At 34.3% G+C, this 26,064-nt stretch overlaps 2 protein-coding genes across 2 annotated transcripts; both read right to left on the bottom strand.

Annotated features, from left to right (window-relative positions):
- Positions 1–302: 302 nt before the first annotated feature.
- Positions 303–15,763, bottom strand: LOC142631508 (uncharacterized). Its single transcript, XM_075805674.1, has 12 exons — positions 15,436–15,763; positions 10,581–10,691; positions 10,075–10,161; positions 8,888–8,941; positions 8,567–8,712; positions 8,253–8,403; positions 8,030–8,167; positions 6,797–6,868; positions 6,620–6,693; positions 6,375–6,516; positions 2,640–2,718; positions 303–623 (listed from the first exon to the last, which is right to left on the bottom strand). The coding sequence occupies exons 1-12, from the start codon at positions 15,589–15,591 to the stop codon at positions 526–528; spliced, it is 1,308 nt and encodes a 435-aa protein (XP_075661789.1). The 5' UTR covers positions 15,592–15,763; the 3' UTR covers positions 303–525.
- Positions 15,764–16,573: 810 nt separating this feature from the next.
- LOC142632594 (uncharacterized) lies at positions 16,574–22,072 on the bottom strand. The gene is made up of 6 exons (XM_075806969.1): positions 21,831–22,072; positions 20,343–20,449; positions 19,803–20,000; positions 19,272–19,695; positions 16,785–16,910; positions 16,574–16,688 (listed from the first exon to the last, which is right to left on the bottom strand). The coding sequence occupies exons 1-6, from the start codon at positions 22,070–22,072 to the stop codon at positions 16,574–16,576; spliced, it is 1,212 nt and encodes a 403-aa protein (XP_075663084.1).
- Between the last annotated feature and the right edge of the window lie 3,992 nt (positions 22,073–26,064).

The raw sequence follows: 26,064 nt of genomic DNA, 5'->3' as shown, positions 1-26,064 counted from the left end.
AGTGAACATCACGAGCGTTGCCACAAGCCTCAGGTAAAGAAGCCCGTCAGAGCATCAGAAGTGAAGCCTAAAAAATATATTATTTAAAAATAGATCCATCTAAAGATTGCCAATATAAAAAGTATTATGCTTTTGCTAGGTGAAATACGCCTTACCCCCCCCCCCCCCCCCCAAATACCAATAATTATCTCCTACAGGTGATGCAACAAAATACATACCTCCCTCTCTCTTACAGTGTATAAAGTAAAGTGAATCATCATTCATTGCATTAACAGCTATGGTAACAAACTCAAAACAGTGAGTGAAAACTAAAAATGGGAGGAGATTTACCAACGTGAATGCCAATGGACTCGTCTCATTATTTTTAGCCATAAATTAGTACACCAATATGAAGCGGACCAACAAAAGTGATAAGAAGAAATGAACACTATTTGTAACTAAATGATAATGTTACTATCTACAAGTAGGGAGTAAGAATAGAAATAGAAAAAGCTAGTCAATTGACCCAAGAAAACTAGAATTAATTCATTCCAAGGACTTGAGAAGCCTAAACAATGCAGCTGCTTCCCTAATACGCGAGAATTCAATGCAGAAGGCTTGGACTTCAATGAAAAGATCTTTAACTGCAAGGATGAAAAGCAAGTGACAGAAATCAGCTGTGTTGCCACCAAAATTCACATTCATACAAATACAACAAAAAAAATATTCCTTCTACACCATGTGGTTACTCAATAATAATAAGTATATTTACATTCAACAGGTTCCAGAAACATAATACGCACACTACTCCACCAAATTCACTCTTTTAAGTTTTTTTTTTTTTTAATAGTTCACTCTAGTTAACAATAGAATTTTCATACAAAGACAAGTTCTTGCATAAATACATGCATGGACAGTTCCACAAATTCCAGACACTAAAAACAGCGTAACATTATTTTAAGATTTGTCTTTCAAGGGCTCCTCTTCAGTATGATGGTAAAAAAAATGTAAAAACATAAACATTCTGACGTGCTAATGTTCATCAGCTAAAAGTCAAAGGTTCTACCTCATGATTTAATTATTGGAACAATTATGCCGCCTCAACTGGTCAACCCTTTTTCATTTTATCTAATTATTTATTTACATCTTGCTGAGCATGGTTAATCTAGTTTTCACTAGATTTTTTAACCATTTTAGTTGCATCTCTCTCATCCACTGAAATATAATAACTGAAGAATAACACAGTTAAACTGCTTACCTGGTTCGCTTCTGATAAACTTTCTAGGAGTTATAACTTATGCAAATAAAACACGGGAAATGATCCCCTCCCATTTGAACCCTCTAATTTCCTCCAATTTTAATCCATATATAAGACACGTGACATTTTAAAAATCCCAATGGTCAAAAAAAAAAATTTAAAAAAATTCATGCAAACCACACAAAATTAAATAAATGACACGAGTCTCACATCTAGCTAAAAATTAAAGGACATTAGAGTATTTAAATTAGAAGGGATCTTATCCCATGAAACACATCATAGCAGGCTGAGAGCCTTCTGGCTCAATGGCACTCCCAGTGGGGAGAGCTCAGGTTCAAACCCTGTGGGCTAGTCCCCTCAACTTATTTTAGCAAATAAATAAATAATCAAATTTGGATAATCATGCATCACAAAAGTTCTCCACACGTTCACTCCTCAAAAGAAAACCATTCTCAAGACTGGTATACATGCTGAGATTTTTAACATCATGAAAGAAAGCCTAGGAAGTGGCCAGGAATTTCTGATAAAGTTGGGGAAACCCTTCCTCTTTTTCTTTTTTTTTTAGGGGAAAGGGTGGGTTGGAGGCCCTTTGAACTCAGTTGTCTACAGCAGCTGCTGGTAAATTTAATTTGTCAAAAAACCATTATTTGATCGCTGAGAACTCACAGCAGAACAGAAGAAACCTAAGAACATTTTATACCTAAGCCAACCCTATCTGGAAAAATTCTAGCCTTTTCTTTTCCAGATAGTTTCTCAGCAAATGGACCATTGGACAACATCCCTCACTCAAGCAAGCTCCATTTTCTACCACTAGTTTGTTATGAAAAATTACTCATTTAGTGAGCTTTCAATAATTCAAAAATGATTACCATTTCACCCTGTTCCTACAGATTATTAATATATGTATCTTCAAGACTTTGGATTTATTCAAGAGATGCCGTCACATCACATTTCAAACATGTTCTGATTATGCATTTTCTATACCTAATGTCACCATCCAAAGTTGTAGACCAAATTCATAACCAGTCATTTATCAACATGCTTCCAATTTCGTTGACAATTTTTCAATACAAAGATGAAAACACCTATATTAGCAAGACAATGACATCTTTGAGACTTGAGCATCATTATATATGAATTTTGGTATCTGCTATGTTCCTGCCTTGTTTCTTTCCATTTCTGCATCCCATCGATTATTTTAATTACTGTTTTTTAATGTGGAGCAGGCAATAATTACTAATTCTATAAACATAAACATCAACTGACATTTACACGGTGAATCTAAACATAAACTATGCGGCTACAAAGGTTTTCCTTTATTCTCATTACTATGGCTTCCCAATACATCAAATCACCTCAAGATAAATAGCAGTTTAACCTGAAAAGAGAATAGAACACTTACCGTTGATGATATTATTTCGGATAAGACTTTGTAGGAAAACACATACAAGTCTCACAAGCCTGTTCTGCATGTACTTATCCTGGAGAAAAGAGAAAGCTTAAAGTTTAAGTTGTACCCATGACATCTATTAATAAATACAAACATTAAATTCCTAAATCCACCTCCAAACTGTCAAGATATCTTCAAAACAACAGATAATTTTTAAAATTGGAAGATACTATACTATACCATTTTTCTACAAAACTTTTTACTACATGACATGGCAACTAAGTTATCGATATAAAGTGACTAAAATTGCTTATATGTTATGTATACCACAGCCACCCACATGTTGGTGGGACCATGTCCCAAGGCCAAATGGCAAATAATTCTGAAGTAGTTGAAGAAGTTTGAATTTGAATAGAATTCTAATAAAATTATGCAGTAGATTAGGATGAGGATTAGGATTTAATTTCAATTTGCATTTAAATTTACGTAGAAGTTGGATCCTGTGTTTTAGGACTTGGTTGTGATGAAGCTTATCTCCTCACTGGTATTTATGTACGTAGTGAAGAAGCAGAAAATTAATCAAAAATGTCTATTTCCTCTCTCAAGTTCAGGAGGCTAGTCCCCTCGAATTTGACTAATCTATCTTTCAATTATCTCAGTTCACAACAGAACACAAATAAACTGTCATCTCTTTGGCATAGATCTCAAAAATAATTGATAAATTATAACCAATTTCATTAACGTTAAAACCTCCCTTGTACACCAGACGTATAAAAGAGAGACTGCAAATACAATAAAAAAAAAATGAAAATTAAGTATAAAAATTCAACATATCTAAGAACTCTAGAAAGCCTGAGAATTAAGCTGGAATTGTAGCTTTGGTCTATTCATAGAAAGCCCTCAAGAAAGAATTCTTCAATCTGTCTACCAGAGTCTCCTTTTCCTCAAATGTCCATGCCTTTCGCTCTCCATACAACAAGCACAGTAGAATGGCCTTCCAATGGCCAATTCCTTCATGCTTACCAAACCTCCCTTTCCAGCATTCCAAAAGACCAACAACCGCACAGAGCATCGCCAAATTAAATCCCAACCAAGCAGAATACCACATTTGAAAAGCTCACGAAACGATCCACTGATTTTCCGCCCATCTTACATATACAATACCGATCCAGAACCATGCCACTGGCCAAGCAAAAGAAAGCCACTCTAGGCAGCACCTTAGCCTTCCAAATGCTTCATCTAGGAAAAGATTTATTGCTCCCCGATTCCAAGCTTTTATAATAAGTTTTAACTTGGAAACCCTTACTTATCAAAGAAGGCAAAGCATTCAATCTTCATCCCTCACACTTAGGTCAACAGCATATAAATCCTCTAAGGACTTAGTCATAAAAGCTAATTCACAATTATGTAAGGAATGGACTAAAACAGGGTTGCAATGAATACCTCAATTTTTCCACTCTAAATAATCCGCCACTATTGCATTTTTTACAATGTTAGGAAACGGAGAATAATATTTGTAGATTGGTATTGCATCTGTAAATCCAATGGGGAGTTGATTAAATATCTTGTATTACATTGTTTAGGAACTATGGGATTTACTTTTCTGCTTATTCAGAGTAAGCTGGGTATGCCCAATTCAATGAGCAAATTGCTCTGTTGGCCTCATTGAAGGGGGGACTTTGGCAAACTCAATAGTGGGGAGACTTTGAAGGTAGTTTCATTATGCCTAATGAGGTAGCTTTGGAGAGAGGAATTTGCGCACTTCTGAAGGAAAAAGGATTATCAGTAGCACGGCACAGGTTTGTTTTCCTCAAGACCTTATATGAGTGGACTTCAACTTCCACTCATTTTTCCATACTTCTTATCTTTGGATTTTTTTTTTTTTTCAGATGTTAATTTTTATTGTATTTATTTCACTTATCAGAATAAAATTCCTTTTTTGTTTTCCTTTTGGCTTTTCCTTTTCATGTACTAGGATTGGGCCTTCTTTTGCATTTTTTTAATTAAATTCAGTTACTGGTAAAAAATAATCCACCACCATTGCATTTCTATCCCTAGCAATGTTGTATAACTCACTATAAGCATCCTTAAGAAATCTTGTCCCCACACCAGCATGCCAAAGGCTGATTCTCGATCCATTCTCTACCTTAAACTAAACAAAATTCAAGAATTTACCCCATCCATTCTGCATATGCTTCCACATTCCATATTTGTAATCAATTATCTTCCTCCAAAGACCATCACTCTCTCACACATACCTCCACAACCATTTCCCAAAAAGAGCTTGATTAAAAATTAACATCTTCCTTACCCCTAAACCCCCAAGGAAATGGAATTACATATCACATCCCAATTCACAAGATGAAACTTCTGCTCGTCACCCAAAACACCCCACAGAAAACCATGATGGAGCTTTCCATTGATTTGCCACACCAACTAGCAATGGAAACAGAGATAGATAATAAGTAGGAAGGCTAGACAGTGTACTCCTTAAAGGAGTTAGTCTGCCTACCTTTGACAAACAAATTTTCTTCCATTCAACCAATTTTATTTCCATCCTCTCCAGCACTCCATTCCAAATATTTCTGGACTTGAATTGTGCTCCTAGAGGTAATCCCAGATCCGTTATTGCGAGGAGGACATCATACAGCCAAAGAATATTTCCGATTTCTCTAAGTGCCTAACCACTGCAACTGGTACCAATTAAGATTTGCTACGTTACCCTTCAATCCTGATATAGCTTCAAAACATAACAGAACAAATCTCAAATACAACTGATCAGAATCACCTACACTAAAAATCAGCATGTCATCCAATATATCCCAAAATTGATGGTGGAGATCAATGCCAAAGAGGTGACAGTATTATTTCGTAGTCTCAAAATATATATGTTATTCCAATGCAACGTGGCAATTCATATTATGCTCCAAATCATGGAGCAGAATAATGAGTAAATATCCGCTACAAAGCAGCAATGGCAATGCAAAATTTGCTTATAACTTTTAATAGATCTTTCCATTCACAGTACATTTCCATATATCATTTAGAGAACTAACATAACATGATAACTACTAATCTTCAAGATCTATTAGAGCCAGGTTAGATAAATAATTGGGAATGTTTTATTCAATTATTTTCAAACCCTATGAATCATCTCTTCACATTTTTCAAGAGAATCAGATTATATACATACATACATACATACATACATACATACGTACATATTTATTCATACATACATACATTATACATACATACATACATACATACATATTTATATATATATATATATATATATATATATATATATATATATAAAAGTCAAGATAATCAGATTATTAGGCTAATAAAAACTAAAAAGAAGTATCTAGAATGTTTTCCCATTTGATTCAATTATGTCACTCAAGATGGATTGCTCTATAATTTTTAGGGTCCTAGAGAAAAACAAAAAAAATCATTTCTTATCTTTCTCATAGTTCCAACCCCATCTTCCTTATATGTCTAGTAAGTCTTTCTTGTAACTATTCTTTTCTGTCAAGCTCCAATACTCTTCCCCTTTTTCTTCACCTCTGAATCTAACCTACATTAATAACCCATCAAATGGAGACCAGTACCCAAACCCAGTACAGCAAAACCTATGTAAATCAACTTTCGCATTGTCTTTATACACAAAATGCTAAGAATATGAAGACATTATAATTTTAAAACTACAAAAATAACAAACAGCCACAAGGAAAAGTGAAGAACCTTGATGTTCTCACAAGATGATATACAGTTAGTTATGTAGATGCGTATGAACTCAGAGGGGAGTTCAACTGTTGTTGTAAGCCTGTTAACAACTTCCATTGAGTGTAGACTCATGTCCATATTGACAAGCACCGTAAAGTATCTGTATACATAGCATCAAGAAGAGAAAATGAAGCCCACAATGTCAGGAAGTGTATCACTGCTGCAGAATTATACAAAAAGTAAATTAATACAGCAAGACATACTCATTAATTTCAGGGGAATGTATCAACTTGGTGAGAACTTCAACTGCAATTAGAGGATTATTTTCCACTAGTTCCTGATTTTTTTTTTAAATAAAAAAAAAATGAGGAATTGAACAGGAAGGCAAAACCACTCATGCTAATAGTCTGAATAAACTGTTTGATTACATAAACACATACTGGCAACTTTCTCGGTGTCAGTCCACAATGATACACAAGCTTGGGGTCGTTCACCAACTCCACCACGACTTGCTGCAGAATTAAAGGAGACAAGCAGAAACATACTTTTCTTCAAAAAAAAATTGAGTAGCATTATTTAAAACTAAGAAGATTAGACCCTTGGTGTTTCACACTGAAAAGTTGTGTGAGGTCTAACAAGCCAACACAATCTATTTATTATTGAAAATTGCTAACTTTAAGCAAACTGCTTATCCAAAACAAAAAAAACAAAAAAACAAAAAAACAAAAAAAAAACCTTTAAGCAAACTGCTAAGAACAAATGACCTGTACTGACTTCTATTTGGAACCATCTTATAGTTAGTGAAGGAATTATTGCAATTTCATCTCATTTGTATATTTAAGTGGGGTCCCAAACCCTAACTAAAAACTCTCTAAAATTTCAAAGGGACGACTCACAAAGCCCCAACCTGATTCTTTTTTAATCCCTCCAGTAATAGCAAGGACAAGCTGCATCTTAAATCATCCATGCACGTGATGAAAAATGCTTCATACATATGTGCTATAAGCCTAGAACCATGTACCATAAATTAATCCCCCCCCCCACCTGAGAGGATTCCCATGACCAATATGGTATAACTTCCCAAATCATTAGATAAAAAGCAGCTGAACCTCACAAGGTTTGAAACTCCCATAAATTAAACACTTGTTTATAAAGAAGCATTGGATAACAAATTCAAAGCTGAAATACATTTTGAACCATTTCTGTTTGGGATTGCTCTCAATTTAGTCCTTGAAGTTCGAATTTGATCAATCTGGTCATTGAAGTTCTTATTCATTGTCAATGTTGTCCCTCTATCCAAATCCATTGCATAAATGTAATGTGATATCCATGTGTGTTGAAAACATTATTTTAATTAAAAATTCCCTAAGGGAAAAAATAAAATAAACAAAAAAATGAGAAAAATGATAATTTTCTCGTTTTTTATTTGATAAAATTCACTAAAATGTTCAATTTATGAGCATGTCAAATGACATTTAATGGAGCAAGGTTAATGGATTTAAACAGAAGGGATACAGTGACAACAAATACAAACCTCAAGGAACTAATAGAGAGTCACCCAACATGTAGGAACCCATTTGTATATTGACCAATTAAATCTTAGACTGATAATATATTATCAATATATATCGTACATAGTATATTATAATTTATCATAAAATAAAAATAAGTACCTCTTGTTGTGGAGGCACAAGTGGTCCCTTCAAAGCTTTTGCAATTAAGTCCCTCACTGCTGCCCCTCTGCTTGTATCAACACACATGCCATAGTCCCATAACAGTTCATGATTGTCATCAGGGTTGAGCCACACTAGCTGAAAAGGACTTTACAAGCATAAATAAAGTACACCAATAAGCTAAACAAATTCATCAGAAAGAAATGCTTAAAACATTTCTTACCTCCCCCTCCTGTACTGGAAGCCTTGGTGGAAGAGGCCTGATCCACTGAGGACCTAACCCTTCCAGCGACAAATTCCGCAACAACCCAATTACTGATTCTTCTCTATCTCCAGATCCAAGTTTGGGTTTGGCCCCAGGTTGCAAGTCAAACCTAAAATATGACTCTTAATTTCTAATGCACAGTATGAAATTGTTGAATACACAGGAACACAAAATTTTAATAGCCTGGACTAAGTTCTCTGTGGTAAAAGCTTAAAAGTTAAAACAAAGAAGAAAAGAAAATGGAAAAGCCTCTCCATTTCTAAGGTCCATACTCTATTGAGTTCGCATCACAACCGCTGGGTACATCAGGGTCTGGCACCACACTTTTCACTGAACCATCCTTAAATAAGCAATTATATGGTTCTGGATGAATTTTATCACAATACTGCTGCTGCAACTGTTCACATTGCGGAAAAGACTGACAGTAGAGAAAACAGAAGGATATCAAGAAAAGACCTAAATTAAGAATAAATTTCAGAAATTATCCCTGCCTCAATAATAGGGATCCCTTGCATAGTCTTGATATGATTTTACTCATTAATATATTAACTACATTCATCCACCTCTAATACCATTATATATGTCTAACTTACATGCACGGAAGGATCAAAACCTTGGATGTAATCTGCAACAGACTGCTTAAGAAACTGCAACAGAGATACCCACTTCAGAAATCCTTAATCATAGACAGAAGAATCTTACAATAAAAAGTATACATGTAGCAAAAACTAACGTGGTGGAACATGCGAATGTAAGCAATATCGCTTAAATCGAATATGAGCATAAACTCCATAGTATAATTCACTAAAAACGTCAAGCGCGACCTACTTTAAAAAACATAGATGCATCCAACTCAGTTCTTTGAGTTGAGAAAATCTAAAACATGCAAGTTAGGCAGACCACATCCGAGAACCACATTTTTAAAATGCACAACTACCATGTCATGTACAAATGGGACGGATACATAACAAGTATGCCAGAGCCAGACTGATTAAACAGGACCATATCCAAAGGCAGCAGAAGATCTAAAACATACTAACAAAAACACAGATGCATCTAACTCAGTTCTTTGGGGTTGAGAAAATCTAAAACATGCAATTTAGACAGACCACATCCAAGAAGCACATTTTTAAAATGCACAACCTACCATGTCATGTACAAATGGGACGGATACATAACAAGTATGCCAGAGCCAGACTGATTAAACAGGACCATATCCAAAGGCAGCAGAAGATCAATTTGCTATTTTTTACCTCTTCACAACACAATTTGTCAAAAGTTCCAATACCCATGGGGGACATGCCAACCAAAACAGACCTCTATTAAGCAGACTTCAGCATCCCCAAGAACTCAATCAAATTCATTTCCTAATATTGACATTTGAAAACATACACAATTCCATGCAACATAGATTGTGAAATCCAGAATTTTTTTTTTTTATGATAGGTAAGAAAAAGTTTATTAAAGACACTACAATATGCACAAAACGCACAAAGTAGTTAAAAAGTACAAAAGGAGGAAAAATCCGGAATTCATAAATATTAGCTAAATTAATCACCCAAGGAATCCAAATATCCAATTGGTAAGGGTAACATACATAGATATGATGTCAATCAAGCCATTTGTCATTCATTTGCATCATTTGATTACATGTCACACTGTCCAAAAGCTTGTTAACATTCAAAAATGCATAACCTAAAAAGCAAGTATTTCACAAAATAACTGATGGACAAGACCGTCCAACTATACAAATCAAAAGGCTAAACTGAGAAAGTAGAACCTCTTTGCCACTACTCGAGCCATCAGAGCCTAGCAACTGGAGAATAAATGCCCTCTCATATTTTTCACCTTCATCATCTGATGCAGTCTGTATTCCAACGGTAGAACGCACGCCAAAAAAAAAAAAAAAAAAAAGAAGAGAGGGAAGAGATGATACAGTTATTTTTGTTATTTTAATAAAGAAGATTGTAACTAAACCATACTGTAAATCAATGACAAAAAGAAATTTGCAATACAAAATAATAGGTAACATTAAAGAAAGATTTAACCCTCTTCTAAGTTCAACAAAAAACCACAAGCTTATTTGAAAGATTTAACCCTCTTCAAAGTTCAACAGTGCAATGACATCTACTTAATTAAGAGTTTGATTTGTTGACACAATCAACCAGATATGCTAAAAAAATATATTATCAAAAAATTTTTGAGGAGAACTAGTAAATACCAAAAGCTTATAAATAATAAAAATAAAAAACCTTCATATTTTCATTAAAACAATACTTCCCTTACATTTATAATAAAATTTATAAAAGGGTTTGCAGAAGATTTCTGGGAGGCATAAGTCTGATGAAGAACAGCAAATGCAACCATACGCTGAGTTGAATGAAGCAGCTTTTTGTCCTGCAATAATTATAACATCCAGCTAGTCAGCAATAGATACCAATAAACAATCACAAAAGACCAAAAGAAAGTACAATCGAACTTGATCAAGATATCAATAGACTTAAAAAGGTGAGAGCAGAATTAATGAGTTGAGAATACTTAAAAATGAACCCCCCCCCCCCCAGCACACTTTTTTTTGTGGTAAGCTACACACTCACCATGAGAGTCTTGAACCCAAGACCTTAACAGGAATTCAACCCAAGAACACATGTTCTCTATCCTTCTCTTCCTTCATTTTTGTTGTTTTCTCATGATTCGGAGGATCACTATCCGGATGTGACCCAACGGGTTTTACCTCGTCCTACTTCAGACCACTTCCCCATATCAGTGGAGGCAGGAGGGATATTAAGGGGGAAAAGTCCTTTTAGGTTCGAGAACATGTGGCTAAAGACGGATGGTTTCAAAGATAGGGTTCATTCTTGGTGGAATCGATATTCTTTCTCAAGTGAACCCAGTTTTGTACTTGCCAAGAAGCTGAAGGCATTGAAGGAAGATATTATTCAATGGAACCGGAGTGAGTTTGGAAATGTAGAGCGTCCGAAAAAAACCTCCTCTCATTGGAAGAAGTCTTATGGAGACAAAAATCGAGGATGCTTTGCATTAAGGAAGGAGATAACAATACCATATTTTTCCACAAGGTGGCCAATTCTCGGAGAAGGTATAACCATATTAGTATTTTGGAGGTGAATGGAGTTATCTACGAGGGCGAATCAGAGATGGCAGACCAAGCTGTTTAGTTTTATAAAAACTTGTACAAGGAGACAAAGGAATGGAGGCCATTTGTGGATGGTCTGGAATTTGATCAGATAGAGGGGTTGGAGAGGGACTGGCTTGAACGGAGGTTTGAACAAGAGGAGGTTCTTCCTGTTGTCAAAGAGTTGGAAAGAGATAAAGCACCAGGTCCTAATGGTTTCTCTTTGGCTTTCTATCACCATGGTTAGGGAGTTGTGGAAAGAGATGTCTTGGCCGTGTTTGAAGAATTTTACCAACACAGTAAGTTAGAATAATCTCTTAATGCAACTTTCATAGCCTAAATCCCTAAGAAGAATGGTGCCTCCAATAATCAAGATTTTAGACCTATTAGTTTGGTGGGGAGTGTTTACAAGATTTTGGCTTGGTGTTGGCAAATCGCCTGAAAGATGTTTTGGATTAGCTGATATCTGAGTCTCAGAACAGTTTTGTGGGTGGTATACAGATACTTGATTCAGTTCTCATTGCTAATGAGTGTGTTGACAGTAGGGTGAAGAGTAAGACTCCGGGGGTTATTTGTAAATTAGATATTGATAAAGCCTATGATCATGTGAACTAGGAGGCTCTTCTTAATTTGTTGAAAAGAATGGGATTTGGGGTGAGGTGGTGTAGGTGGATCCGCACATGCATATCTACAGTCTACTTCTTTGTCTTGTTTAATGGGTCTCCAGCTGATTTTTTTGAGAGTTCGAGGGGATTGAGACAAGGGGACCCGCTATCCCCCATGTTGTTTTTGGTTATAATGGAGGTCCTCAGTAAGATGATGAAAAGAGCTAAAGAGACTGGTTTGCTTCGAGGCTTTAGGGTAGATGGTAGACGGGGTGGAGGGGTATGTGTCTCGCATCTTTTGTTTGCGAATGACACGATTCTGTTTTGTGATGTAGATGAGGAGCAGATTCTCAATGTTCAAATGCTTCTTCTTTGTTTCTAGGCAGTGACAGGTTTAAAGGTTAATGCGCTGAAGAGTGAGATGGTTCCCATTGGGGAGGTTCCCAATGTCCATGTCTTGGCAGAGAGTTTGGGATGCCGGATCGGGTCTTTGCCTATGACCTATCTTGGTATGCCATTGGGGGCATCTCACAAGTCTCCTACTGTTTGGAATCCTATCTTGGAGAAAATTAAGCGTAAGCCGGTTGGAAGATATATTTGTCAAAATGTGGAAGACTAACATTGCGAAAAGCACATTATCTAGTCTCCCCACTTATTATTTATCTCTTTTTACCATTCCTATGCATGTGGCCAATAAAATTGAGAGGTTGCAAAGGGATTTCTTGTGGGGGGACTCCAAGACACATTTGGTGGATGGGACAAGGTATGTGCACCTTTGGAAAACGGTGGGTTAGAAGTAAGGAAATTAACTACTTTTAATAAAGCATTACTAGGGAAGTGGTTATGGCGGTTTGGAACTGAGGAGACAAGGAGAAGGGTTGTAGCTCTCAAGTTTGGGGAAGAATTGGGTGGGGGGGGGGGGGGGGGGGTTGTGGACTTCCAAGCTAGGTAGAGGGGTACATGGGTGTGGCTTGTGGAGAAGTATCCGCATGGGATGGGAGGATTTTAGCAAAAATATTCGCTTTGAGGTAGGGATGGGAGATAGAATGAAGCTTTGGACAGATCTATGGTGTGGGGATTCTCCACTTCAATTGAATTTTCCGAGTGTGTATGGGATTGCATCCAATAAAGAGGCATCGATGGTCTCTTCTCTTAAACAGTTGGGGATAGAGGAACGGAGAAGCTGGGATGTTCATTTTACTTGGAGACCAAATGATTGGGAAATGGGTGGTGTGGATGAATTTCTCCGTACCTTGGGTTCAAATCTACCTCCGAATGAGAACGGAGATCGTATGCTATGGAAGTTGACAAAAAATGGGGATTTTAATATCCGATCGTTTTACAATAAGTTGAGAACCCCTTGCCCATTATTTTTCCTTGGAAAGGTGTTTGGAAGGTTAAGGCTCCTCGGCGTGTTTTCTTCTTTGCATGGACTGCTGTATGGGATAGGATCTTTACAGGTGATAATTTGAGGGGTAGATGGATGGATTTTGTAGATTGGTGTATCATGTGCCGTAGTAATGGGGAGTTGGTGGATCATTTGTTACTACATTGTAGTAAGGCTTATCGGCTGTGGAGTTTGGTGTTTAGATCTTTTGGGTTTTTTTTGGGTCTTGCCAAGATCAGTTGCAGATACTCTATTTGGTTGGTGGAATTGGCCTGAAAGCATTTGTCTAGCATTTGGAATTTAGCTCCTTTATGCTTGATGTGGTGTCTTTGGAGGGAGCGAAATAGGAGGACATTTGAGGACATGAAAAGTTCGGATGACCAGCTATTGGCTTCTTTCAGTGGCTCTCTGTTTGACTGGTCTAGGGCTTGAGGACTCACCTCTAGTGATTCTCTCCCTATGTTCCTTAGCTCTCTCCTGTGTAATTAGTATCTTTTCCTTTCTTTTTTCTCTATTCTCTTTCTTTTCCCTTTGTACTTTTCTTTCTGCCTTATGTTTTTCTGCATAAGGTAGTGTTCTTGAATATAAATCTTTATTACTTATAAAAAAAAAAATTGATTGAGAGAGAGAGAGAGAGAGAGACTTCAGGCATGATTTAGGCCAGCCATAGTCAACGTTATCCTTTTTTAAGACAAAGATATCCAATTATCACACCCCGTGTCATAAAAAAAATATCTAGCACATTTACACTCAAAGGCCTCAAGGAGCCGAAAGGCATTGCAAAAGCATGCACTTGAGCAAAGTAAAGCACACATTTTTGAGTTACATGTCAATTTTGAGTTACATTGTCAAGTGATTTTTGTTCTTCTCGTCTGCTAGATGGGACATTTGAATCCTTGGTGACAATAATATCATATAACTAATCTGTTAAATAAAGCTAAGTACAATGGTCAGTATAAAGCTACAAAATATTCATGTGCAACTAAACTAAAATTAATAAAAAGTTGTAAGAAAAATGATCCAATGCTTTGTTTTTGGGTGAAGCAAAGAGCAAAGAAAATTAATAACTTCATTTTAAAAGGCACGTCATTTTCATTTGGACAGCATTTCGTATTTTATTTCATATTCATTTGTGAAGTGTATTAGACTGTGAGATTTGTAATAGCAACAAACGGTAAATTTTAATTGGCTTCAGATCTACTAGTATTTTTATTTGAATTACATATATTTCAACAACAACAACAACAACAAAAAATCAGAAATTTTAGGCTTGGCACCTTGCAAAGTAGAGCATTCTTTTGACAATTTAGTTACTCGTTGTTTGTATAGGGGTAAGAAGTTCTTTTCCTCTAGTGCTCTGCACTATAAGCAGCACACTTTTAACAACACCGATCACAAAACCATTATTCTAGGGTTGCCAAAGTCAAATGAACCTAACCAACAATGCCAATATAGCCTTGTAGCTCAACTGATTGGCACCCCCTGCCATTACCAACAGAGAAATCTACGGTTCAAATCCCCCCACCCCCAACCATTGACCTATGAAAAAAAAAATGAATCTACCCGATAGTGAACAATACACGCACCAGGCTCTCCAAACATTGCCTATGTTTCGATTTTTTTTTTTACTTTAAACTATAATTAGTTAACGGAAACCCAAAACAAACAAAGCAAAATAAAAGCATTGCTCTACCATAGTAATGCTAGAGCCTAATCGATAATTGAGGTAGAGATAAGACTCTTATACAGTCATTAACACAAGCTTATTTTGCCTAAAATTGTACTCATTACTCATAAACCAAGAGAATAATCTATAAACCTAGTCACCCCCAAGATAATATTACTTTCCATTAATAAAAAAACAAAAAATCTGAATCGATATGAATATTGAATTTGATGAATGATTTCCAAACAGCTCAATCAAAATCTTTGGTAAGAAGCAAAATTTGAGGCATTGATGGCAAAATTGGAGCGAGAAAAGAAAAAACCCTAACCCTAAGAGGAAGAGAGAATTGCCTGTAAAAGGAGGACGAGGGAGGAGCAAGCAAGGAAGTGGCGAGCGCGAGGGAACTTGGAGTTGAAGTCGGCGGCGATCTCATGTATCGGACTTTGCTCCGATTTGAGGAGAGCGTAGAGCGTCTTCGACTCATCTGCGCTCAGCGTCTTCATCATATTCCTCTGTTTAGCAAACAAAGATTGAGAGAATGAAATATAGAATTCTTGTGATCTCTCTTTTCTTCTGAGTTATGTATGTTAACCTAAACCACACGTACGCACGCACACACGGCGCGGAAACTCTTTCTATCTGCTACTACTACTGCTACTGCTACTGACTTTTGAAAACGGCGACAAAAAGAGAGAGAGGGTTTCGATTTTCTACAATCAGATTCAGAGTCCTCAATTGCCTTTTCCCATTTGCCCACTAGTGTCTTGCCATCTCACCGAATTAACAAAATTACATGTTTATTGTGCAAAATACCCTCCATTACTCTTTTTCTTTTTTCTTTTTTCTTTTTTTAGCCTTTTACTTTTTGTTGACCCCTCAGAGCTTGCCACATTATTATCATTTTATAATTTTTTTTAGTCTTATTTTCTTCTCCTATAATTTCCTAAGTTGATAAAAATCTTAATTTGACAATATTGTGAATACCGTTTCGGACTCCGTTTCGATTAGTCTAGTAGAATGGAATATTTCGGTACCAGTTGATTTCGGTGTACTGTTTCAGGGTGTTTCAAGGTTCCTAAAAAATAATTTTTATATATTCTTGTAGAATATAAAATTGTCAATTCTAATAAATAAATAATTAAATATCAAATAATACAAAACATTTAATCTTAACTCTTTTGTCATAAACCTCCATATAACATCAAACAGTAAATGTAACAAGTCATTACTAATTACATAAGTCCATAATAACTAATAAGCCAACAAAGTTTATAACATAATATTACTCCTCCTCCTCCTCCTCCTCCTCCTCCTCATCATCCATAAGAAAAGGATCAAACTCCCATAAGAACTACCAGGACCCATTGAAGGATTTGTCAAGTCATGTTAATTGTTGTTGTCGTCATCATCATAGTCATCAACATCTATAGTTTCATGTTCAGCATCCTCTTCCACATTCACTAGGGCTACACGTTCATTAGGACAATCTCAATTTATGTCATCCAGATTAAGAAATGCTAGTTCTTCAACTACCCGATCTCCCATCAAGTCAATGTTATCCAAGCTTATAGGGTCCAATGCATACTTATTCCTTTGAATGTTCCTACCAATGAGAATATTAAACATTAGTAACATTTTATAAATTATAATTATTTGAAAGTACATTTCATTTACATACGAGTAAAGATGATAAATTTACCTTTCTCGAAGCCTCAAATTATAATGGACAAAGACCAAATCATTTACTCGTTTATGTTTCAATCTATTTCTCTTCTTTGAGTGAACATATTCAAATGTGCTCCAATTTCTCTCACAACCAATTGCACTACAAAATTAACTTAGCACACGAATGGCAAATGATTGTAAATATGGAGCTCCAAGTCCAAATTGCTCCCACCATGAAACTACAATAACAAGTAAAAATATAAAATAATCATTGCCCATGTAATCTTACAATAACAACTATAAAGGATAAATAGACATATTTAAAGGAAATACTATTAAATTCTTAATGTTTACCTGGATTTAGTCTCTCTCGTTGGCAGATTGCTAGTGATGTGCCAAAGTCACCCATTGACTTTTTGCACTCATCAAGTTGTGAAATTATTTTGTCTTAAATGTCAGGATCGGGAACCAGCCTCATTAGAGTGCTTAGCAACCCTCTTTGAACTTCATTTTGCCTTTTAAATGAAGGTCTAAAGTAAATTGCAAGGTTAAGAAAGCAACCTGCTACATGCAAAGGAGTGTGAAGTTGTTTGTCCCATCTAGCATCAATAACTCTAATATAATGTCCATACAAAAAAACTTTGTTCTTCAACCTTTTTTTTATTTCCTCTTTTGCTTTGCCCTTTGCTTCATAAAAGTACCTCATAGCAGGTTTCTCATCTCTATCAACAAGACGAAGTACTCTAACTAAAAACTCACTAACTTTCACTTTGTTATTGCATTGAGACCAAAACAAATAATCTTCCAAAACAATTTTACTTACCTCATTCCCAACGGCAGTCTTAGCATGGGGGCATGAAAGCCATTTATCACAAGTGAACATTTGTTTAAGCTCTTTTTTGAACCTTAGTATGCTTTGTAGACTTAAGAAGTTAGTGGCAAACCTTGTAATTGCAGGACAACATAAACCCCAATCGACACGCTTTGAGACCCAACAAACAATATTGGAATATTTGCCCAAGAAAGCTAAAATTCAGATTTTTGATAGAAACCATGACCCAACGTTTATAATTGAAACGCGAACTAAAGGTATAAGTTGACCTTGACCCAATGATTATAAAGAATCACGAACCGAAGGTATAAAGTTTGAATGCCACAAGAAAGAATCCCTAATAAGTTCACAGTTCTTGAAGAACTAAAAGAAGAGTAAAGCCTCACATTTTCTGATTTTTATTCAATAATATATATTAAAAAACGTTTACAGACTTAAGGACCTATTTAAGGACTCCATAAAACTTGACAGACAAGAAAATATATTCTAAAATAACTCCTAATTGATACCTTACCATATCAAGAATCAAATTTGACCTAAAAAACATTAAATGCACCTAAAAATAAGGAAATAAATCACATAAACCTAAAATAACGTTTTTACATAAAAATACCAAAAATAATAAATTACAATAATTAAACTGTAAATTGTGTCCTACATCAGACCCCTCCACTTGAAACAAACTCGTCCTCGAGTTCATCTTTGATATCTGAAATCTTCCGCTCTAAATAAACAAATACTTCGAATGCTTTAATGACTTGATCCGGTTGTGAAATTTGAATCCTTCGTAAAGTGTACCAGAAAATTTCTTCTCATCTACTTTCAATTTATTTGCAACATCAATCAACAAATGGTTGATAATAAAAATAAAATTAAAATTTTCTACTCCAAGAAAATCAACATATTGTATAGTCATCTTCAGCAAATCAACTGAGACTTGAGGATTGTGAGTTGTGGACTCATCGTCATATTTGATCTCAATTGAATCTTCCACAATGTTCTCAATAATTACCATCTTTTTTTTTTTTTTTCAAGTTTTTTTTTCTTTTTTTCACTTTTTTTTTTGGATGATAACAGGAAACAAAAGATAAAATGATAGAAAACTGATTTTAGAACCTGTACTCTGATACCAAATGAAGCGAACCCCAATCGACACGCTTTGAGACCCAACAAACAATATTGGAATATTTGCCCAAGAAAGCTAAAATTCAGATTTTTGATAGAAACCCTGACCCAACGTTTATAATTGAAACGCGAACCAAAGGTATAAGTTGACCTTGACCCAATGATTATAAAGAATCACGAACCGAAGGTATAAAGTTTGAACGCTACAAGGAAGAATCCCTGATAAGTTCACAGTTCTTGAAGAATCAAAAGAAGAGAAAAGCCTCACATTTTTTTTTATTCAATAATATATATTAAAAAACGTTTACAAACTTAAGGGCCTATTTAATAAAACTTAACAGACAAAAAAATATATTCTAAAATAACTCCTAATTGATACCTTACCATATCAAGAATCAAAGTTGACTTAAAAAGCATTAAATGCACCTAAAAATAAGGAAATAAATCACCTAAACCTAAAATAACGTTTTTACATAAAAATACCAAAAATAATAAATTACAATAATTAAACTATAAATTGTGTCCTACATCACTTTTGCTTTGCCCTTTGCTTCATAAAAGTACCTCATAGCAGGTTTCTCATCTCTATCAACAAGACGAAGTACTCTAACTAAAAGCTCACTAACTTTCACTTTGTTATTGCATTGAGACCAAAACAAATAATCTTCCAAAACAATTTTACTTACCTCATTCCCAACGGCAGTCTTTGCATGGGGGCATGAAAGCCATTTATCACAAGTGAACATTTGTCTAAGCTCTTTTTTGAACCTTAGCATGCTTTGTAGACTTAAAAAGTTAGTGGCAAACCTTGTAATTGCAGGACAATATAACTTTCTTCCATTTGTAAAATCTTGCCTCATGAAGTCTAAAACAACTCCATGGTTGTAAATGAACTTTGTTATCTTTTTTGCCTTCTTAAATGCTTCATCAACAAGAGGGAACCACTTAGGATTAGCAATATTCTCCAACATCAAGTCTATGCAATGAGCTGCACAAGGAGACCAAAATAAAGTACCATACTTTTGCTGCAATTTTTTCCACCTTTTTTATATGTAGAAGCATATTCTATAATCAATTGCACAATATATTCCACACCAATTTCTTGAACAACAGAATCAAATGTATTGAACAACGTTTCAGCATCCTTTGTAAGGCCTGAAGTGTCAATAGATTTCAAGAACATGGCACCCCTTGGACAATACACCAAAAAATTCATTATTGGTTGTTGTTTTTGATTTATCCACCCATTAGACATCACTGAACAACCATATACTTTCCAATCATTTTTTATATCTAACAAAAAAGCATTAACTTCATGCACAACATTTTTCAAAAGGGGTCCCCTCAACTCATACAAAGAAGGCCCTTTAAATCCCGGCCCAATAGTAGCAATGGAATCTATCATAGGTTGATAATAGGGTGACTGAGATGCATAAAAGGGTACATTAGAATGATACCACCATCTTACCACATTCATTTTTGCATTATCAATCATTGCTTTTGTAGCCAAAGCACTTCTTATAGAGGGTTAAGTCACTGAGGTTGTTCTTGGAGCAAAATAACTCTTAATTTTCTTCTTTCCTCTTATTTGACCCATATCAGTGTCAACATCATTTCCCCTAGATTTTCATTTACCTAATGTTTGAGGGGGACTCTTTTGAGTTGGAGTCTTTTCAACAACCCTAACCTCCTCCTCCTCCTCCTCTTCCTCATCAATATCAAATGGATCACCATATGGGTTCCTGCTTGCTCACTCCCAAGTGCAGGACATCGTAGCAATATAATTCTCGGAGTACCGAGGTCGAACCACAAGGAGCAGGGTAAATTCAAAGACAATATAATTAAACAATAATTTGAGTGAAGAAGAAAAATATTTTTGCTTGGTGATTGTTAACAAGAATAGTAATAAAAACTGATTCAAATCAATAATGTAAAAACTAGGGCATCGGGGTGTTTCCCTATATCGATATGAAATTCTTTGTGATCTAAGAAATTACTTTGTGATCTAAGAAATTACTTTGTGATCTAAGAAGTTATATATTTCATAATTGATTGTTCTTAACAATTAAAAACTTATGATTTGGTTGAATTGAGACAATTTAAGAACGCATGATAACCTTGATTAATAATGCGGTTAGAAAAGTTTTTCAGAAGAACTCATTCACTTTAAAATCTGATTTCTATTTGAAACTATTAGAAATTCATCTAAACAATAAGAAAAATATGATTGAACTTATTGAAAGCATGGAAGAACTAATACATCAAAAGAAATCTAATTGAACAATCAGATATATCGTTGATAAAATCCTAGCAAGAATCACATTGAATATTCATACCGTATAGAAGAAACATAACCCCTAACCTTAGCAAAGAGTTTAGGCTACCATTAGAGAAAGGAAAATACAAGTTTTCTCTGCCCCAAAATTCATTCTACCCAGCCTCCCTTCAAAACCCTAACATAAAAGTGTCCAAAGAAAATAAAACTTTTACTATTTTAATTTCCGTCCAGGTTTATAGCGGTAACTTATGAGTTAATTTCGGTCTTCAAAACTTGTGAATTTCGAAAAAATCAAAACAGGAAAGTTGTATATAATTAAGTCATGGTTCCAACTCATCTAACCTTGTGTCAATTGGAATTTTGATGAGTGAGATATGCCCAAAATACTGATCAGTACTCAAATCAAATTTTTCCTTTTCAGATTCTACCTCTTTGGTTTCTTTCCTTATTTGAAGCTTCCAATCAAAGTAGACGATCCAAGCACTCCAGCTGCATCTCCTTAGACATTTAAGCATGGTCCTTTAGCTCCACTTAATTCTAGTTTGGCCTCCATTCTCTCACAAATTCCTGTAAACTCATCTTTCTCACATGATTTCCTGAAAGTAGAAAATTACACACAATGAATGGCATCTTATTCAAGAAATTATGTAAAGATAAATAATATGGACTAATGCAATTCATGGCTTAATTATACAAATTAAGCATAGTAATAAGGAGATAACGTCCACATAAATATATAACAAGTATACATTTTAAGGCGTTATCAATTCCCAAATTCTGAGTGAATCCTCTTATTAGTTTCTTTAGATTTTTTCAAGTCTTCAATCATTTGTTTCATTTGAAACCTAATATCAGATGAAATAGCTTTACATGATTCAACTTGACCCCTAATCCCAGCAAGATGATACTTAAGTCTAGTAATACCACCCCCTTTAATCAACTTATTACAATGCAAACATATAGTGTTATTTTTTGCGTTAGGCACTGCACGGGAATGAGCCCATGCAGGATCCTCTGATCTTGCAGGGGTAGAGGCCATAGAAGCAGAAGAAGTACTAGCTGAACTATGATGAGTAAGATCAACCATAGTTTACTATTCAATGAAATGAAATGAAATTCAATCAAATGCAGTAGCTAAAATTTAATTTAATTTGCATGAAGTGAATGAACAAACAAAAGACTTTATTTATGACAATGTATACCACAAATCATATATCTTAAATTCTTAACTCTTAAGCCTTAATCTTAACTCCTAAGTTCTTAACCACAAAACAAGTCATAAGAAGAAAAAAAATTATGACAGAGGGAGAAGGAATGAACAAACAAAAGACATTATTTATGACAATGTATATCACAAATCACATATCTTAAGTTCTCAACACTTAATCTTAACTCCTAACTCCTAAGTTCTTAACCACAAAACCAATCATAAGAAAAAAAATTTATGAATTGGCTAAAGCTTCAATCCAAGAGAGTGAGAGAAGAGAAAGAATACCTATTTGGTTGAAGCTTCTATCCGAGAGACTGAGAGAGTCAGAGACAGAGGGAGTCACGGGAGAGTGAGAGACTTGAGAGAGAGCAGTGAGCACAGTGGTAGAGAGAGCACTTGAGATGAGAGTAAAGAGTGAAAGAATCAAAGAATAGAATAGGAATATAGGATTAGGTTTTTAGTAAAGTTCAAAATGACGTCGTTGGACCTTTTACTGTGTTTTTTTTTTTAAATAACAAGCCAAATCCTGTACCGGCCGAAATTCACATCTCGGCCGAAATTGGCCGAAACTGTCCAGAATGACCCGAAATCTGACCCAAGGTGGAACGTGAGGTATTCTCGTACCGGTTTGCATACCAGTACAAAAAATTCCAACCGTTCCAGTCAGAACGTAACAGAATCAATAGTAATGATTTGATTGCAATTTAAATTCTACTACAATTTATTCGTTCATATCCTATCAAATACAGTACCGGTGGGAAACTATTATAAATTATAAAATAATTTTACTATTAACTTTTATTAATAGTTTTCTCCTATAGGACTTTATATCATATTAGCTTCCTTTAAATTATTGATATCTATTATTTGGCAACTTCTATCACAACAAATTGTCAATGTTAATCATTCCATCTAAAAATTGCGATTAACCATAAAATTATATATAGAGATTCTTTATTATTAATACTATGGCTCTCTCTTCCCATATGGAGATTAAAAAAATTTTCTAAATCTCAAATTGCTCTTTTTTTTTTCTTTTTTTTTTTTCTAGGATTGTTCTCAAATTGCCTTTTTTTTTTTCTTTTTTTTTTTTATGCTCTCAAATTGCTCATAATACCAAGAGGCCTTTTCCATTACACACTTTCAGTGGTAGGCAACGAAGCAAAGCTCTTTCTTTAGCTCATCACGATAAGAATTACAATTCATTCATGTTCATTGCCTCAAAAGGGAGTGTTCAGGTTATTATGAATTTTGATGCTGAATAATAATTTTAATGCATAACAATTTTACTATTAGCTTTGATTTCAATGCCTAAATCAATTCCCATGAAGTCTCCCTTTTCTTAACTCAACAACCTTTTTTTGTGCATGGTTTTTTTTTTTTTGGGGAACCAATATCTTTTCTTTTGCTTGGTATTAAAGGAAAAATGATTTGGCTAGGAATGGGAACCTTCTAATAAAATGTAGATTCAAGGGAAAATGTGGTGTGTTCACCAAGACCATTTTTTATGTCCCTGCTAAGAACAAGATAAGTTCTGGTATTGGAACAATTTAGTAGTGACCCGTTAGATTTTACTAATAAAAAAATTTTAGTCCTTTTGTCTATAGTAAATTATATATTGATGATAGTTATTGCCTTTTCCAAGTAGCTACTTTTTCCAATTTAAATGATGAAATTTGCATAGCTATACATTTGATTGATATGTTTGTTTAAAATTGTTTTGGTTTCAATGATGACCAATGTTTATTTTGGGGAGAGTCTGCTCAAGTTTTGTTGTTGTACTATAAATAATTAGCAAAGAAGGATAAAAATGAAGAGTTATTATTGAATTGCATAATTCTTGCTCTCATTTGTGAGCTTTGCAGGGTTACATATATGTACTGCATGGTGCTTTTAAAATCGATCTGGAAGTTTGTAGAATTGGTGGTATGTTTAAGTTTGGAATAGTTGTGTGTCATAGTGTTTACTAGTTGAATTTGAGACTCTAACATCAACTGGTTATTTGTTTAGATAAATTAAACAACTACATGGAAGATTTATGTGTTTTTATTTTTGCTTTGTTTACTGTGTGCCTTATTATGCATGCAGGTGAGATAATAAATTTGTGCAATCCTACTAGGCAAGAAGAAAAGGCAACCTTGAAATTTCAAAGGGTGATTGGAAATGATAATTTAAATGGAAGTGTTTACTGGATGACATGACTTAACAATTCCTATTGAGAAAAGTATTAGGTAGTTCCATTGGTTTTATAACATTCACCGTTTTTATTTTTTATTTTCTAAATTATGCAACAAGTCAATTGTATATCAATGATATGTTCTCCAGGACTAAGTTTTGGTTATATATATAGCTATTCAACTAGTCTATGCATCGCACGGGTTAACGACTAGTTAGATTAAATTGCAATTTTCTTTTTGGTGGATGCGATTAAATTGTAAATTTAACATTAGGGTGATTTTAATTTTGTCCCTTAAATTTATTTGTTCCCTTAACATTATCAGTCATATTTTAGAGAGAAAAATCAAGAGTCTTGTAACTCAACTTGCACAACCTGATGTTTTCCGTGAAAGCATCCAAAGTTCAAATTCTCTACTATAAACTATTGATGTATCAAAAATATATATTTCAGAGAGAAAGAGGATTTCGATTATCTACTGTCAGCTTTTGCAATTGTCTTTCTATTTGTCCAATAGTTCTTTGCCCTGTCGGCAAATCATGGAAAAGAAAAATGTGTTCATTACCATAATGAAATTTTCCATTTTACTTATTATTATTATTAACTTTTCTTATAGAAAGAGTTTTAACCTATGACATCTGTCATCCACTCTTGATGATAGTTCTTTATCATCCGACCATAGAAAAGAAAAATATGTTCATTACCATAATAGAATTCTCCATTTTACTTATTATTATTATTAACTTTTTTTTAGAGAATGTTTTAACCTATGGTTGAAAGCCTGATAATAGCATTTGCTCCTAATGATAGCTCTTTATAATTAGACCAAAACATCAATCAGTTTTTGGTTTAGGCATGATTGAACCCTAAATCTCTTATTCAACCGCTAAAGACTTTACCAATTAAACTAACTAAAACCATTTCCCTATATATTATCTCCTCTCTATATATATATATATTAAAAGGATTCAAAAAGTTAGTTATGGTTTCAAAAAATGTCAAAAATACCCCAAATCTAATTAGATAATCCTTATTCTTAAAAAATAAAAAACAAGGTTAAAATTTCAATTCAACAAAATTAAAATAAAAAAAAAAACTACCAGAGAAATTTTTTTCCTAAAAATTAGCCCACTTTCTATCCGAACATATCTCACGTACGTTTGATACATTTTTTTTTTCTTAAAAACTAGCACACACCAAACCTAGCAGTTTACTCTATTTCAAATTCTAAATTTTATTTTATAAAAAATATTTCCTATGTAACCTTACTAACAACAGATAAATTCAAATTGAAAAAAAATATTAAATTCAAAATAAAAAAGAGTCTCTTCGCATGTGCGGAGCGTGTGTAATGAGGCTAGTTAATATTAAGTACTTGAAGAGTGGTGGTAACATGTTTAGTATGTTTCCAAAAAAAAAAAAAATCTCGAGTAAAAAGAAAAAAAAAATTAAGTAAATTTAAATCCTAATTTTTTTCAAGGGTAGGATATAATTTGCTTATTACGGTATTACCTGAGGAGAAAAATATTTATAAATAATTGTTCAATAACTTTTTTTTTAAATTTTTTTGAGATTTGAGATTTGCAAAATTACAATATAACATTGTTTACCATGATTACAATTACTATAATTATAATAATATTAGTACGGAGTTTGGAGATTACGACTACTATAATAATAATTAGTCGTTAAC

Source organism: Castanea sativa, chromosome 4 (genome assembly GCF_040712315.1).
Source record: "Castanea sativa cultivar Marrone di Chiusa Pesio chromosome 4, ASM4071231v1".
Lineage (NCBI taxonomy): Eukaryota > Viridiplantae > Streptophyta > Magnoliopsida > Fagales > Fagaceae > Castanea > Castanea sativa.
This window is presented reverse-complemented; position numbering and strand designations above follow the sequence as displayed.